Source organism: Melanotaenia boesemani, chromosome 8 (assembly GCF_017639745.1).
Source record: "Melanotaenia boesemani isolate fMelBoe1 chromosome 8, fMelBoe1.pri, whole genome shotgun sequence".
Taxonomy (NCBI): Eukaryota; Metazoa; Chordata; class Actinopteri; order Atheriniformes; family Melanotaeniidae; genus Melanotaenia; species Melanotaenia boesemani.
The window spans coordinates 5,545,104-5,561,164 of record NC_055689.1 but is presented as its reverse complement, the minus strand read 5'-3'; the positions used below and the strand labels follow the sequence as shown (position 1 = coordinate 5,561,164).

Sequence of the window (16,061 nt, the reverse complement as noted above, 5' to 3'; positions counted from 1 at the left end):
AGATGGTAAGAGTAAATGTCAAAAATCTAAACTTCGTTACACCATGTGAGTAGAAAAAGAGGCGTGTTGGAGCGAGAGAGTATGGCAGAGTAAAAGTTATTCCCTCCAAACAAACAGATTAAGCTATTTTTTCAGATTTCTTTGATTTAAAAAAAAAAATGATGGCGGATGGCTCAACAGTAGGAATGTCATGATTACAGATTTTCTTGGTACGGTTATTGTCAAAGAAATAAGCACGATTTTACGATCACGATTATTCAGTTCATTTCCCAAAACTATAAATATGGAGAACCACATGAACCCTCCTAAAATGAATGCATTAGTTAAAGCATAGATTAATCAGTGGAATTAACACTCGTTTATTTGTTTATTTTTGACGCATGAACAATAAAGTTTTTACTCGTGCCAGATTAAAAATCAAAATTTGGCATTAACTCTGCAAGTGAAGCTGATTTTTGCCACGTAGGTGCTTTGTTACAGCTGTGAACCGAATCCACCAAAAACCACTTCATCCTCTTTATTTATGAAGTTTCTAACGGTTTTCCAGCCCTACATTTAGAGGATGGCTGCAGGACGACGCGTGATCTCGCTCTGTGATTTTTAAATAGTTAAACAGACCAGCACCAATTCATATATCAGACCCTTTAGAACTGTGTCAAGGACACTGAGGTCTCCAGATCAGCTTTTCCTTGTGGTTCCAAGATCCAGACACAAAACCAGAGGTGACGGAGCTTTTTCAGTGCTGGTGCCCAGTATGTGGACTGAGCTCTGCACCCAGAATAAACTGACCCCCACTCTGGAAACTTTAACTCACAACTTAAACCCGTTTCTCGTCATTAGCTTTCAGTGCAGTGTGAGAATCAAGTGGTCTGTGGAATGTCCTTGTGTTTCTTAATGTACGTCATTTATGTATCTACACCCACTGGCCACCACGTTTCTTCCTTTTAAACTCTTCATCACGAAACGCAGAAAGAGATGCGTGCAATACAGATGTTTGTACACGCCTGGAAGCAGCAATCCTAACATGTAGCATACCAAAATAACAAGGAGAAACTCAGCTGCACTGGCATCCATACCCCATACAGTTCAAACCCCCACCTATTATATGGAAATGGAACAAAATCATGAGAACAGCTCCGTCCACTTTTCAAGCTTCCGTTAATTTCTCCACAAACAAGACGTCATATGAAAGCAGAAACTCTGCTGGTTAAAAACCGGTCTGTCTCGTCACTGTGGGACAAAACTCTGGAGCCAGCAGCCAGAATCAGAAACCGTGTCGTACTTTTCCTGTTTTGTGGTTTTATTCCAGCTCCAATCTGACTCTATGAATCTGCCTTTGTTTAAAATGAATCATGAAGGTCCTGCTGGTTTCCATGGAGATGAAGGAGGTTTTATAATGAAGTATTCAATCCTCCTATCATCGACTATCTTGGGCTTCACTTCTTTCTGGATCCTCATGGTGTTTCTAAGGTGAATGTGGGGCTATCCCTGGATCCTCCTGACTGACCATTAATAGAGGTGTCCACGATCATCATCATCAGCGGATGGCTTCCTTACATGTTTACCTGCGTAACACCTCTATTAAAACACCTGGATAATTGCTCAAGTTCACTTTTTAGCTTCTATTGTTGCCCAGTTCCTCATGAGACATTACTTTGCTCATTCCTAGATGAACTAGGCTGCTGTCCTCTGGTTTTTCACTGCGTCAAGTGGTTTTCATTTACGAGGAAATAATATTTCCATTTTCTACTGTGTTCCAGGAGAATTTACTCTGACACAGTAACACATCTTGATTCTGACACTTAAGTCACGTATCTGTGCTTCCTCTAGTGAAGACATTAATGTGCTATATACACAAAGTAGATTGGGTATTTCAGTCAAATAATGTTCAGTTATTTGATTTGATAAGACTAAATACAAATACTTTTTAAAAAAAACTTGTCCTAGGGTTGATTTTGGGTTCTTCACGATCCACTTTCTTTGTCAGAATTTGTGATATTGGCAGATGAACGACTATCTACTAAACTGATGATAAAACTTGTGATTTCTGACACCGCCGTACATGTACTCAAACCATTTTTCATTTGTGTTGGTATTTACTGCTGTTTGCAAATTGCTTTCACCTCGTTTCATTTTTAGTTCTGCAACCAACTTCAAGTTGCACATCCAGACAAAAGAAGCTTGTTATAAATAAAGTTGAGTTGTGGCAAACACCTCACATCTCAAGAACAACCATCTAGACCCTCATCCATTTCTAAACTTCTCATTCATGCTTCTAATTAGCTGTTTGGGTGACTACAGGATATCTAATCCAACATGTCAACCATACTGACCATCATCCATCATTGTCTAATGCAGTATCACAGATCTGTTTACCTCTGAGAAGTGGCATGGTTTTAAGAGTGTCCCCAGGATTTCAGATACATCCAGACAGAAAACAACTGTGAACACTTCATAATAACAAATAACTAAGATGCAGCATGATGTAAAGAAGCAATCCATTGCTCCCTCTGTCAGACTGAGGACAAAAGCCTGTTTTCAGACGAAAACGTTGACGTGTAGTCATTATTCAACCACAGATTTCTGGAATAGTTGAGCATTTTTGTCTTACGGTCATGCAAAGTTCAGGAGCTCCCAGATCCTTAAATATTTCATGCGTAGCCATTGTCTAAACCACACGATGAAGTAATGCTTGTCTCTGATTGACCTACATGCACACAAACCACGGGGAACCATGGGGAGGTCTCCGCTGACAGTGGGGCTGTGTTGGGATGGGGGGTCAGGGCTGCAGACCCTCTTTCCACTTACCGAGCTTTCCCCGGGACTCTTCCAGCTTCTGGATCTGGTTCTCCAGGAAGAACATGGCCACTGCGAACGCCAGCAGCGCCAGAAGCTGCAACTTGGGCGGCATCATGACTCGGAGCAGCCCCATCAAATCATCCACAGAGGGATTTGGTCAGTCCATGCTCGGAAGGGGAGATACTGGAACACACACAGAAAAACGGCGACGACGGTGGTTACAAAGCGGATGAGTGTGTGTGCATGGCCCTCTCTCTGCTTCCCCTATGAGAGTCTGGATGCCTCCCACTGTATAAATCCTTCCGTTACCTCAAACGCGATATTTTCATGCTCGGTATGGTTATTTGTTCCAGGTGGTAATAACCCCTAAATGTTTTTGTCCATTCGGATTGTAGAAGTGTTGGTGCTACTGCAGCTGCTGTCGCCAGAGTCACCCCCCTCAGTACCGCTGTCCCGTCCCGTCAAGTGTGTTCACCGCGTACAGACTACCAGCACCACTCAGACCATTGGATGTGTCATCAGTCCACCACACGGTAGCGGCTTTCTATTCGTCCACTACCACTGTCTATTCAATCCGGATTGGATCGTTGTCACGAGCTGTCTTGAACGGGCCAGCAGGTGTCGCAATAGTCACTTAATGTACTACGTACCAATACAGACGAGGAAGAATATGTTAGGTGGCCTTTGTTTATGCCGACATGCAAAAAACAACTAAATAAAATTAAAACGTAATAAGTCATTATCAAATGACACATTTATCATTGCTATATCTATTAATTGTATTTTTTATATAAATAAAAATTGCATGATTAAATAAATGATTTTGTCACACTCATTAAGGCTCAGGCAAAAATAAGTCTTTACGTAAGCTACAAAGACCATTGTACTTGTAGTAGTTTCGCTAGCAAAGCAGGCTACAAAATGTCGGGGGAGGTGTATCTCTTCTGGCTTTTCTCGCTACTGCAGACGGTGAGTTTATTAAAGCTAAAACTTTTGAAATTATCCGTTGTCAGAGGTGTTTATAATTAACACTTAGGGTCGGCGGAGCTGTTAGTTGTCGCGGGGACTGTGTTTAGTTTTGTAAGCCGCAGCCTATTCCCGGATCTTCAAAATGACGTGGCTTAACTGTACAACTAGCCGCGAAGAAAATAAAGCTTTTTAGCTTTCGTTCCTTAGCTGGATAGTTTTGTAAACTGTAAACGACCTAAATGTCTAAGTGTTGCTTTGACTTGAAAAGGTATATATGACTTCCGGTTTTCGAAATTAATATAATCAGTAAGTCTCTTTATCCGACTGCTTTAGTTCCAGGTTAGACCGCTGTAAAAAGGTTCAAATAGTACTTTTATTGGAGAGTGATATTTACAAAAAATTGTAAAATTACCCATGATTTCTCTTTTAAAAGTGGGAGATTTTATGGGGTAATGAACAGAAGGTCCTTCTGAATCCTGAAAGTGAAAGCGGGCTATAAAATTTTACGGCCTCCTCATTAACTGATGTCTAAAGTAAAAGCTGACCAAAGTAAAAAAAAATCTACAGTAGGAGAGTTCCCTGTTAATGTATTAACATATATAAATGTGTACGTATGTGTGTGTGTGTGTGTGTGTGTGTGTGTGTGTGTGTATATATATATATATATATATATATATATATATATATATATATATATATATACATATACATATACACACACACACACAGTCAGTCACTTACCCATAAGTTTTAAATACAGTGGGGATTATTGGTTGATTAAAATTATGTCCGTGCGTTAGAAAAACACTGGAAAAGTACAGCTTGGTTGGATGGGTTGCAGGAGAAAAAAAAGAAAAAGAGAGAACATGGCAGCATGGATCAAGTTTACAAGGTCACATCTGAGTAAGCCACAAGACATCTTGAACAGATTAGACCAGGGGTGTTAAACTCGTCTTAGTTCAGAGGCCACACAGCACAATTTGATCTCAGGTGGGTCAGACCAGTTAAATAATGAAAATAAAATATTATTAATAGTAGTAATAATCTTTTTAAATAATAAAACTTAACAAAAAATGTTTTAGTCCAATGAAGTACAATTACATCATTAAGATGTTAACATTTAATGGGCTGTTCAATTAGAAACCTCAAAAAAAAAAAAAATCTTGAGGAAAGTGTTAGTGTGTTGTAGAAATGGGGTAGGGTGTTATAAGTTTATTACTTATGCCTACTCCTTTTCAGACATGAAATAGGAAAATGTAAATATTGTAAATGAAAAACATGTGTGAAATAAACTTTGAAATTAAATTAAATAGGTGTAGGTCCACAAATGTCAAGCACCGTGGTAGTTGTGCTAGTTTTGCAGCCACGAGTTCTGGACATCTTGCAGTTATTGAATTAGTCATGATCTCTTCTGTGTATTAAAGTATTGTAGTGTTAAATGTCAGGCAATCTCTTTGATGTCTATAAAGTTTATTAGTAATTTGGTCTCACGCAGCAGTAAGGAATCGAACGCTTGCTTTGCTGCAATTAAAGTCCAGACCTCAACCTCATTATGTTGAAGGGGGATCTAAAGTACCCACATTCTTCAAAGAACGGAAGCAGTGCTTAATAGAGGAGTGGCAATAATGTCATACTTCAACTTATTGATATTAAAAAGGTTTGATCTTCAAAGCTACCAAATCATGTAGTGGACTTAGATTTTCGTACAGAGTAGATTTTCTCTGTTTTTTTTGTTTAATAATGTTGGTGTGTCATACTTTATATAATGAATTAGGTTCAAAAGGAGACAAACAATGCATGCTAATGTACTGTTACAAACTTCCATCAAAATGTAAGTCAGACATCTGCCTTATACATGGTGTTTTCTGAAAGCCTTATGTGCTTCCTCTGCCTCTCTCCAGCTGTCGGCGTATGGGGCCGAGCTGTCATCTGAGGCATGCAGGGAGCTGGGCTTCTCCAGCAACCTTCTCTGCAGCTCCTGTGACCTGCTCGGGGAGTTTAGCCTGTTGAAGCTGCAGCCGAGCTGCCGGCAGTGCTGCCAGCAGGAGGCCCAGCTGGAGGCCCGTAAGGTAAGGAGGAAATAAAACGGGGGCGAGCAAATGGGAAGTTAACTGCTTGTTTAGATCAAAGGAGGCAGAGAATGAGATTGAGGCCAGGTTATTAAAAGTGCATGCTATAAAATTCTAATTTAGTTTATGCTGTGATGCACAATATTTACAATCATGAGGTCCACAAATGAATTGCATGTTGTATTTTGTCTTTTAAAGCAGGCAGGGCTCCTCTGCAGCTAGTCTTAGCACTTGGAGGACCGCTCTGTCAGAGTTTGTCATATTTATTGACAGGGTCACATACCTCAGCATTTGTGCTGCTACTAAAAACAGCTTGGTCTCAGCCCTCCTGTCACTTGGTTTGTTGACACTGTTTGCAGCTGTGCATCCGATCTGTGCTCTCCTTGTCTCTTGTCTTTCTGTCACCCGAAGCTGAGTGTGTCTAACCAAAGCTTAACATTCCCGAATGTAGGTTGAAATGTAGAGTTTTTCAACATCAGCCTAATTTCTGCAGCAATTAAAGCTCAATCAAAATCAGATCTTGCTGGGCTCTGACGGACAAACACTGGGTTAAGTGATGACAGATAAACAAAGCCATTTTTTCTTTGATTAACTAAATCCTTTTGAGTGTGTGTGTGGTATCCTAGCAACAGTACCTTTTTTTAGAAGTGGTGCGCACCTCATTACACCTCTTGATGATATTTCTATCTTAGACAGACACTTATAGCCAAGATTACCTCTCTTCCCTCCTCACAGTTTAACTAAAATGTCATTTAGTTGAACAATTGCCTGCCTGCAGCTGCACTCTGGGGCTACCAGCAGAAACGACAGTGTCGCTAAGCACATTTTCTCCTCAGACAGCCACAATTATCTCCCTTAAGAATTCCTTTCAGTTTCCCCATTGACATAAGTGCTGCATCATTAAACCCTCTGAGAAATGGTTTATTGCACGGCCTCGTTGATTAGGAAGATTCAGTGAGCATGGAGGGCGTTTGGGTTGCTCGTTTTCAGAGGTTTTCTTTTCTGCAGTGCACCTGCACATTGCTGCATAGCTCCCCTGAGTCTGATTTTGCATTGTGTCTGTGCATAGTGGTTGAACCCTTCTGAGTCTCTCAGCGCTGTTTGGTGTGCAACAAATGATGATGGACAGTGGAAGCTGTATTTCAGGACTGAGAAGACTTTGGAAGTCTTAGGCTCTCTCCATATTCTTTTGTTAATAAACATAGGTTGGATTTCCATCATTGTTCTTTATTTTGACATAAAAAAATGTTCGTTTATAATTATTCAGTTGTCCTTCATTCATAATTTCATATAATCTAGATTTAATAAAAAAAAAAAAAACAAATCTAAGAATTTATTGTATTAAGTTCTGAATTATATCTTATTACACTTATGACTTTATTGGGTCCACCTTACTAGAACCGGGTTGGTACGTTTTCCTTCAGAACTGCTTTAATTCTTGGTGCCATAGATTGAACAAGGTGGTGGAAACCTTCCTCAGAGGTTTTCTCCACATTGACATGACAGCATCACACAGTTGCTGCAGGTTTGTCGGCTGCATCCATGATGAGAATCTCCCGTTCCACCACATCCCAAAGCTGCTCTACTGGACTGAGATCTGGTGGCTGTGGAGGCCGTTGGAGTCCAGTGAACTTATTGTCATGTTCTAGAAAGCAGGTGGAGATGATCTGAGCTTTGTGACATGGTGCATTATCCTGCTGGAAGTAGCATCAGAAGATGCTACACTGTGGTCATAAAGGGATGGACATGGTCAGCAGCAATACTCAGGGAGACTGTGGTGGTTAAACCAGGCCACATTGGTATTAAGGGGCCCAAATTGGTTCAAGAAAATTATCCCCCCACCATTACACCACCAGCAACCATGCTTTTTTTTTGTTTTGTTTTGTTTTTTTTCCCCCACCAAAATTGGACCCTACCATCTGAATGTGGAGCTGAAATGGAGACTCATCAGACCAGGCAACATTTTTCCATTTTCTATTGTCCAGTTTTGGTTCTTCTGTCTAGACATCTGGTGCTCACCGAATATTTTCTCTTCTTCAGACCATTCTCTGTAAACCCTAGAGATGGTTGTGTGTGAAAATCCCAGTAGTTTATAAAAAAAATACTCAGACCAACAACCATGTCACTTTTAAAGTCACTTAAATCCTCTTTCTTCCTCAAACCGGTGCTCAGTTTGAACCCCAGCAAGTCGTCTCCACCATGTCTACATGACTAGATGATGCTGACACGTGATTGGCTGATTTATATATTTGTGTTAACAAGTGGAGAAGTGGCCGATAAGTGTTTGTATTTATCTTATGTCCTTGTCAGTGTTGGTGTCGTCTTTTCTGATGATTCTTTACAGGTTGTGCTGAAATGTTAAAATAAAACTTTATTATTGTAGCTGCTAGTGAACATTCCTTTTCTAGTACTTTTCCTTTTCTAGAACATGGATAGAATAACTGAAAAACAGAAGCTTTTAATAACTGGTAATGCTTTGGAAGTCATTGATCAACAAGATCGAATTAATTATAAATTTTCTTAAAGCTTAATTTGACCTAAAGCAGTCTTGGTTTATCTGGCTTAACCAGCCATGACAATAAAGACTATGTTAAGCAGTATAAGAACACAAATGATAAGGTCAGGAAGTGGGTCTAGACATGTCCCCTTTCATTTAAAATGCGAGGTGTTTGCATCAGACGACCAGGAGCCACATTATTTCTACTACAAGAACAAACTGTAATGCTAAACATATATGAGAAATGTTTCTTTATAGCTGCTGCAGTCATGGCAGGAAGAAAACCTGAGGTTAGGAAGTAAAAAAAAAACAAACTGAATTTATAATTAAAAATGTTTACATTGTCTTGTCTTTACTTCAATTTGGGCCAGTAAAAAAATAAATAAGTAAGATGATTTAAACTAGTAGGCAGGATTATTCAGTCAGTCTTTTTTTTTTTTTTTGTATTTGTCTTGGGATTGATCAAAGTCTTTAGTGTCCATTAGCTTCAGTAAGTTTTAACATTTATGGATATGAATGTATAGATGCAGTTTAAGAAGATGCTGGATGATCGTTGGCTGACACGTTTATGAGGAAGTGATGGTTTAGATAAAGAAATTATTTCCACATCATTAAAAATCAATGGTTAAAATGGTTTCAGTCTGAGATAAACGTTTTAGTCTTTCATGCTCATCTCGGTCTCTGAAGATGCTTCTCATTTAAAACCAGATTGTTCAGATCATTCCTGAGTCAGAGACTCTCTTTATCCACCTTTTTTAACATGTTGGTCTTGCTGCACCGGAGCACATTAGATTTAAGTTGCCATGGAGATCATTCCAGTAAGACCAGTAGGACTATCTTTATGTAACTGAAACCCTGTGTTGTGCCAGTGGTTGCCTTGTTGTGCTGCTAAGCCACTAATCCTGCTGGAACATTTGCATACATTAAAAACCTTGATAAACATATGGACATAAAGCAGGATGTCACACTCACTTTTGTTCAGGAGTCACTCACATTTGATCTTAACTGGATCGATCTAGTGAAATAACAGCGTAATGACCTATAAATAAAGAAAACTCATATTTCCCCTTTATTTTAGTGCAAAAAAGTACAAATATATTATGAAGTTTACTTTTAATAAGCCATTCAAAGAAATTATAAACAACCTGAAATCTCTTGAGAAAAATGAGGGACAATATTTAGCCTCAGTTACACATTATGTATTTACAATAATGGAGTATTACTACCACATTAAGAAAATATTTTTTTTTCTCAGACTTCGTGAATAAAGACATAATATTACAATAATAAAGTTTAAATTTTGAGAAAAAGGTTGTAATATGAAAAGGGAAAAAAAGCTGTAATTTTACCAGAAAAAAACAGTATTATTATGAGAATAAAGTTATAATTTTACAAGCATAAAGTAGGGCTGCGCTGTGGTGTGGTGGTTAGCACAGCAAGAAGGTCGCTGGTTCGAGCCTCGGCTTGGGGGAGGTTTGAGCCTTGGGGCCAGTGGCCTTTCTTTGTGGAGTTTGTGTGTTCTTCCCGTGTATGTGCGGGTTCTCCGGATACTCCGGTTTCCTCCCACCTTTCAAAGACATACGTGTTAGGTTAATTGGTCAGTGTGGTTGACTACAGCGTAGCTGACGCTGGTGAGTTTGCTCTCGCACTCGAGCGTAGGGGGTACGCGTTTTGGTGTCGTGTTGCAGTTTCTTCTCCTAATCTGAAGGTGGCAGCAGGGGAGGTATTGGCCAGTAAACTCACCAGGTCGGAGTTCTTTTGATGGTTCACTTCAGTTCGGTGGTATTTTCTGTTTTAAAACAACAATGGCGTCCAGTGTGGTTCAGTGTCTTTATTTGCTTGTGGAAGAAAATGAAGAAATAATTCGATTTGCCTCTCATCAACTTGATCCACTGGTTATTGTTTATAAAAACAGTGGTTACCTCACAAATTTGGCGAGAAGATCCAGATATCCGGCATCACGTGATCCCAAACTGACCAATCACAAGGGAGTACCGCCGCATAACGGTATGCGTAGCAGGGGTGCACGTCTGGTCTGGAAGAGGTGCACGTTGAGCCTTTGCGGTTACGCAGACGCCACGCGAGCATAAATCCACCTTAAATTCTCCGTGTGTGTGTGTGTGTGTGTGTGTGTGTGTGTGTGTGTGTGTGTGAGAGAATGGTTGTTTGTCCCTATCTTTGCTGGCCCTGCAATGGACTGGTGACCTGTCCAGGGTGTGACCTGTCCAGGGTGTACCCTGCCTCTCACCTGCTAAAAATTCTGGGATAGGTTCCACTTACCCGCGACCTGTAATGGACTAAAGCCTGGTGCACACATAACAATTTTTTCTTTAATCTTATGAGATTTTTTTATCGGTTCGACACCTCACACGTGAAGATAAAAAATCAGGTATTAAACAGTTTTGGTTATAATGTCTGTGATGTGCACCAACAATCTAATCACAGAACAATACACACATAACGATGCTCATCTATAAAATAGTCCTCCGAGCCGGACAAACGTCGAAACGTAGAAGAACCATAGCAACAACCGGCAAAAAACGTAGAAGAAGAACCATAGCAACAACCGGCAAGTAACGTAGAAGAAGAACCATAGCAACAACCGGAAAACACATCACACAGCATGGAAGGGGATATATAGGATGAGGGAATGATGGTGGTCTTTGGACTATTGTTAACAAAAAAAAAGCCAGAACTAAAAAAAAAATAACGGACTGGAGACGGTGTGAACACGGATTTTATTTAGTTCCTTGTTCCTCAGCCAGCTCGCTCTCTGATTGGCTACATTCTGTACCACGTCACCATCCACGCAGTCAGAATGCACGAGTCGTCGGTGTTCCTCAGAAATTGGCTCTGAAATATTGAACATGTTCAATATTCCAGATTGTCAGTTACCACCCGTTTCGGAACGGATTATCAGTACAAATCGGCTCGTAACACACCTCAGACCACATGATAATTGGACAGGGAAATCTCACGATGATCGGGTGTTTGCTGTCCCAGCTCGGGAAGAGGCAAAATCGGGACAAAAACAGCCCAAAAACTGTTCTGTGTACCAGGCTGTACAGATAATGATGAATGAATAAGGTTGTAATATTTTAACCACTTGTTTTAGAGGAGGAACGTAGTTAAAATAAAGATTGTGGAGCATTTAGTAAAGTTATACTTAAGCATAGGTTTCACAAACCAGGAGATACTTAAAATTTTGGCACCACATTATCATTATTTTCGGGATTTTGAAAAGAATCTGTAAGAAAATGAATCTATTCTGCAGAAAGAAGTAGTAAAAGCTTAAGAACTCAGCCTTTTTTCATAAAGTGTCATGTTTTGAAGGCAGGTTTTTTTTGTGTTTTTTGTTTATTTATTTATTTTTACTTTTTGTTAAAGGTCAGCTCAGAGTGAAGGCGTCTATAATTTATTTTCCATTTCTAACAAAATTGTGATCTGCTGTGTGGTAAAATGAAATGATGTAATTTCAGTGGTGTTGTGTTGTTTACAGTCATAGGGGATGACAAGAAGAGGAGATGTAAGCTCTGCATAAGTGATTTGCTGTGTGGAGTAGCCATGCAGGCCCTTCAGCGCTCTAATCCGCGTGACAGAGCATGATTTTGAAAAACTCCTGCAACACTTTCCTCTAACTTATTGTGTATTGGTTCTGGAGGTTTGATTACAAGTGAGCCCAGCACAAACTGCCATCCATCAGCCCTGCTCCATATGCACAGGCTCACAGTTTAATGACCCTGCAGGAGTCACCGAGACACTTTTATGAATCAGCCTGCCTGAATCCAATTACTCCTCCAGGCCAAGCATCTTACCACCAAGGCAGCCTCAGTCTGTTCAGTCAATGTTTGTGTGTTTGGGAAGGAAATCACCTTGAAACACTACTGAACAGTGTTTGTCTGTGCATGCAGCTCTTTGCTGGAGCCATCCTGGAGGTGTGTGGATGAAAACTTGGGAGGTTCCCTCAAGTTCAAGGTGAGTGAAATCAACCAATCTGACTTTATTCTTTAGCAACATTCATGCAAAACTACTAAAAAGCTGGAAAAGGGTGATGTTTAGCATCGTGTAGCATCTCTTCTTTTAACATCTGTCTGTAAACATCTGGGAAGTGAGGAGACCAGTTGCTGGAGTTTTAGGAGAGGAATGTTGCAGGATTCTAGGTGCTCTACAGTCCTGGACCCTGGTTGCTGGATTTCTGTTTCCATGATGCTCCAGATGTTGTGTTTTGGTGGAAGGTCTGGACTGCAGGCAGACCAGTTCAGCAGCTGGACTCTTCTCCTGTGAAGCCATGCTGCTGTGATGGATGCAGGATGTGGTTCAGCATCGTCTTGCTGAAATCTGCAAGGTCTTCCCTGAAAGAGACGTTGTCTGGATGGGAGCAGATGTTGCTCTAAAACCTCCATGTACTTTTCAACATTGATGGAGCTTCACAGATGTGGAAGCTGCCCACGCCATAGGCACTAATGCAGCCCCATCCTATCAGAGATGCAGCTTTTCACCTGTCCACTGATAACAAGCTGGATGCTCCCTCTCCTCTTTAGTCTGCAGGACACGCCGTCCATGCTTTGCAGAAAGAATTTCACATTTTCATCCATCTGACCACAGAATGGTTTCCCTCTTTGTCTCAGACCGTTTTAATGAGCTTTGTTCCAGAGAAGATGGTGGTGTTTCTGGATCCTGTTCACACATGGCTTCTTCTTTGCATTACAGATCCTTAACCTGCATTTGTGGATTTCAGGGTGAACTGTGTTCACAGACAGTGATTTCTGGAAGTCTTCCTGAGTCCATGCAGTGATTTCCAGTAGCTTAGATACATGAGGACCCCAAAATCACCAGCAACCAGTTTGACCATCAGCCTTGTCCTAAACACACAGAGATTCCTCCTGATTCTGACTTTTTTGTTATACACTTTAGATGATGGGATCTTTAAAGTATTTACAATTTTATTTTGAGGAACATTTTCCTAAAAATTGTTTCACAATTCTTAGACTCAGATTGGTGAACCTCTGTCCATCCTTATTTCTGAGACTGCCTCTCTGAAATGCTCCTTTTATAATCCAGTCATGTTACTGACTTGTTACCAATTAACCTAGTTAGTTGTCAAATGTTCCTCCACTTGTTTTTTTTATTTGTACCACTTACTTTTCCAGCCTTTTGTTGCTCCTGTTCCACCTTTTTACAGATGTGTTGCTGCCATCGGATTTACAATGAGCTCATATTTTTCATGAAATGGTAAAATGTCTGTTTCAACATCAGCTATGCTGTTTATGTTCTGCTGGGAGTAAAAAATGAGTTGATTTGGAAATCATTGCATTGTTTTTATTTACATTTTACGCAGCATCCCAACTTTATTGTAATTGGGGTTGTCCAAACATACATTAAAGTTTTCCATTGGAATGTGGTTTTAATGAAAGTGTAGCTGAAAATTTAAGGTTTTCTTGAAACAGAGTTTATACACAAGTGAGTTTGTCATCCTGCGGTAGGTGTTTTTGCAGCTGGTGGTCTGAAATCTCTGCAGGAAGGTTTTTATAACAAGCTTTTGAAGTTTATCCTCTGTTCAGTGCAACGAGCGCTCAGATTCATGTGGAGTTACACTGAAATGCTGCAGCTCTCTTCAGTGTGTTGCAGAAGTCTGAAGCTCCACCTGTGCCATATGGTTGTCGTTTTTCTGCTTCAGCTGTACCAATCCTGTGCTTTCACCTGTCCCTTCAGCTGTTTAAGCTGCATTCTCAGGAGGTTTTACAGCCTGTGGATCTAAATGAAAAGGTTAACAACTGATCTGACATCTGTCACACGTGTGTTTCTGTCCTCTCCAGCTTTTGTCAGGAGCGACAAGCCGAAGATGTTCAAGGGTCTTCAGATCAAGGTACTGATGATGAATTATACCAAGTTGGAGTGCCACTGCAAACACACTTTTATTTTACTTACACAAACTTAATTCAAGAAGCGAGTGGACAGCGAGGTCCAGGCTCTTTTCAGCGTGTTTACAGAGAACGATATTCAGCACGACTTCGAGTTAGCAACTTAAAATGAGAGAGTTTATGGAAGCTGGTGGAGCTGAATGTAGGACACACACACATGATCATATTCAGGAAAAAGGGGGAAACAAAGAACCAAGATTAAAGAAGATGAAGGAACGTAACACTTGCAGTGGGTGCGACCACCGTACAACAAGCAGTATCAGCCATCGAAAAAATTATCTGGAACTTTGTGGTGAAATGCAGATTACCAGGAATTCTTTAATCCTGGTTATAAATAAATTTTGGGTCATAAAAATTCTTGGAAATATCGGTGGAATGACCCCATAACCCCGAAAGTCCTGGAGCCTCTCTGTGACTCACCCACATAAATAACCAGTTCCTGCCTGAAAATACAATAAAACGTGATGTTTTTGTTTTTTTTTCCTCCGCAAACTATAAAACCAAAAACGAGGCTTTTTTTTTATTACTCCTTTTTAATAGTTACAAAGAAAAATGCCTCAGTTTTCATTTCTTTTTTCGAACAAAAATAAACATTATTTTTTTATAACCTCTGAACATAAAACCCAACAACTAAAACATCCACTGACCGAGTCCCCAGATACCATACTTACATTTATAAATCATTTATTTAGGAGCAATTTCTGATCAACGGTGGTTTTTCTCAGTCACATCAAAAAAAATTTCAATAAAATTCATTAATGTCAGTGAAGTGGTCCAGTTTTCAAGGTTACAAAGAATATTGTGCTTATCAATAAAGTTATTCAATCGAGTAACAAATAAACGTCTGTCCAGAGTAAACCTGCGGTCCTAATGCAGCTCTTCTCACGTTGCAGTACGTCAGAGGCTCGGATCCTGTCCTAAAGCTGTTGGACGATAACGGGAACATTGCTGAGGAGCTCAGCATCCTCAAGTGGAACACCGACAGCGTGGAGGAGTTTCTGAGTGAGAAGTTAGACCGAATATAGATGTGAAGAGTCAGATTCTTCTTAATTTTTTTTGTTTTGCTTTTTCCATCTTTTTTTTTTAAACTTTAACGGACCAGTTCCTCTGAGCTTACGAGAAGCAGGGAATCAAACGTTTGGTTTCTTTTTTCTATTTGTGTAAATTGACCATTTAGTTATTTACCAGTTTTTACACGACTTGGCCTTTATGGTAGATGCTTGTTAAATCGCAGCTCCATGTGACTGTTTTTGTATCTGAAAACCATGATTTTTCTGGTGAGACCTTTTCCAAAAGACTAATTCGAGACCCTAAAACAACACAATTTTTCACAGAGTATCACAGCTCACAGTGGGTCCATTAGGATTTGGAAAAACTTTCCCTCTGTCTGATATTCTTGTATAATTATTTTTTTATAATGCACAACATTGTGTTTGATGGGTTTGGTAGAGAGGCTGAATGAATCCTTGTTCCTCTCCATATGCAGCTGTTTTTGCAGAGAAACACGTTAGTGAAGATCTCACAACAAACCAGATCTGGGATGTGAGCTCTGATGTCAGTTTGTGTTTTTATTCTGCATCTTCTGCTTTGAAGATAAACTGGATTTGTTTAAGAGGCTTGTTTACAAGCTGGATGGATGGAATAAATATGCAACAATAAACAGAGTCTCTGTTTTTTGTTTTATCTGCTAAGGCCAGAAAGACTTCTATCAAAAAGCTCACTTCAGGACACAAGTGACACAATAATTTGTCTGTGGTTATATACAAAACTAGTCACTTTGTTCAGGGCCTGAACACTGCAGAGAAT

General features: G+C 40.0%; 2 protein-coding genes across 2 annotated transcripts in view; one reads left to right on the top strand and one right to left on the bottom strand.

Moving 5' to 3' along the window:
- The window catches only part of hs2st1a (heparan sulfate 2-O-sulfotransferase 1a), a 56,633-nt gene extending 53,321 nt beyond the window's left edge, over positions 1 to 3,312 (bottom strand). Inside the window, exons 1-2 of the mRNA XM_041992829.1 lie at positions 3,109 to 3,312; positions 2,809 to 2,982 (exon numbers count right to left, since the gene is read on the bottom strand). Coding sequence (XP_041848763.1) covers positions 2,809 to 2,932 — 124 coding nt within the window. The 5' untranslated portion in view covers positions 2,933 to 2,982; positions 3,109 to 3,312. The remainder of the gene's footprint in view (positions 1 to 2,808; positions 2,983 to 3,108) is intronic.
- Positions 3,313 to 3,668: 356 nt separating this feature from the next.
- Positions 3,669 to 15,915, top strand: selenof (selenoprotein F). Its single transcript, XM_041992858.1, has 5 exons — positions 3,669 to 3,768; positions 5,670 to 5,837; positions 12,246 to 12,309; positions 14,151 to 14,200; positions 15,149 to 15,915. The coding sequence occupies exons 1-5, from the start codon at positions 3,721 to 3,723 to the stop codon at positions 15,278 to 15,280; spliced, it is 462 nt and encodes a 153-aa protein (XP_041848792.1). The 5' UTR covers positions 3,669 to 3,720; the 3' UTR covers positions 15,281 to 15,915.
- The last annotated feature ends 146 nt before the right edge of the window (positions 15,916 to 16,061 follow it).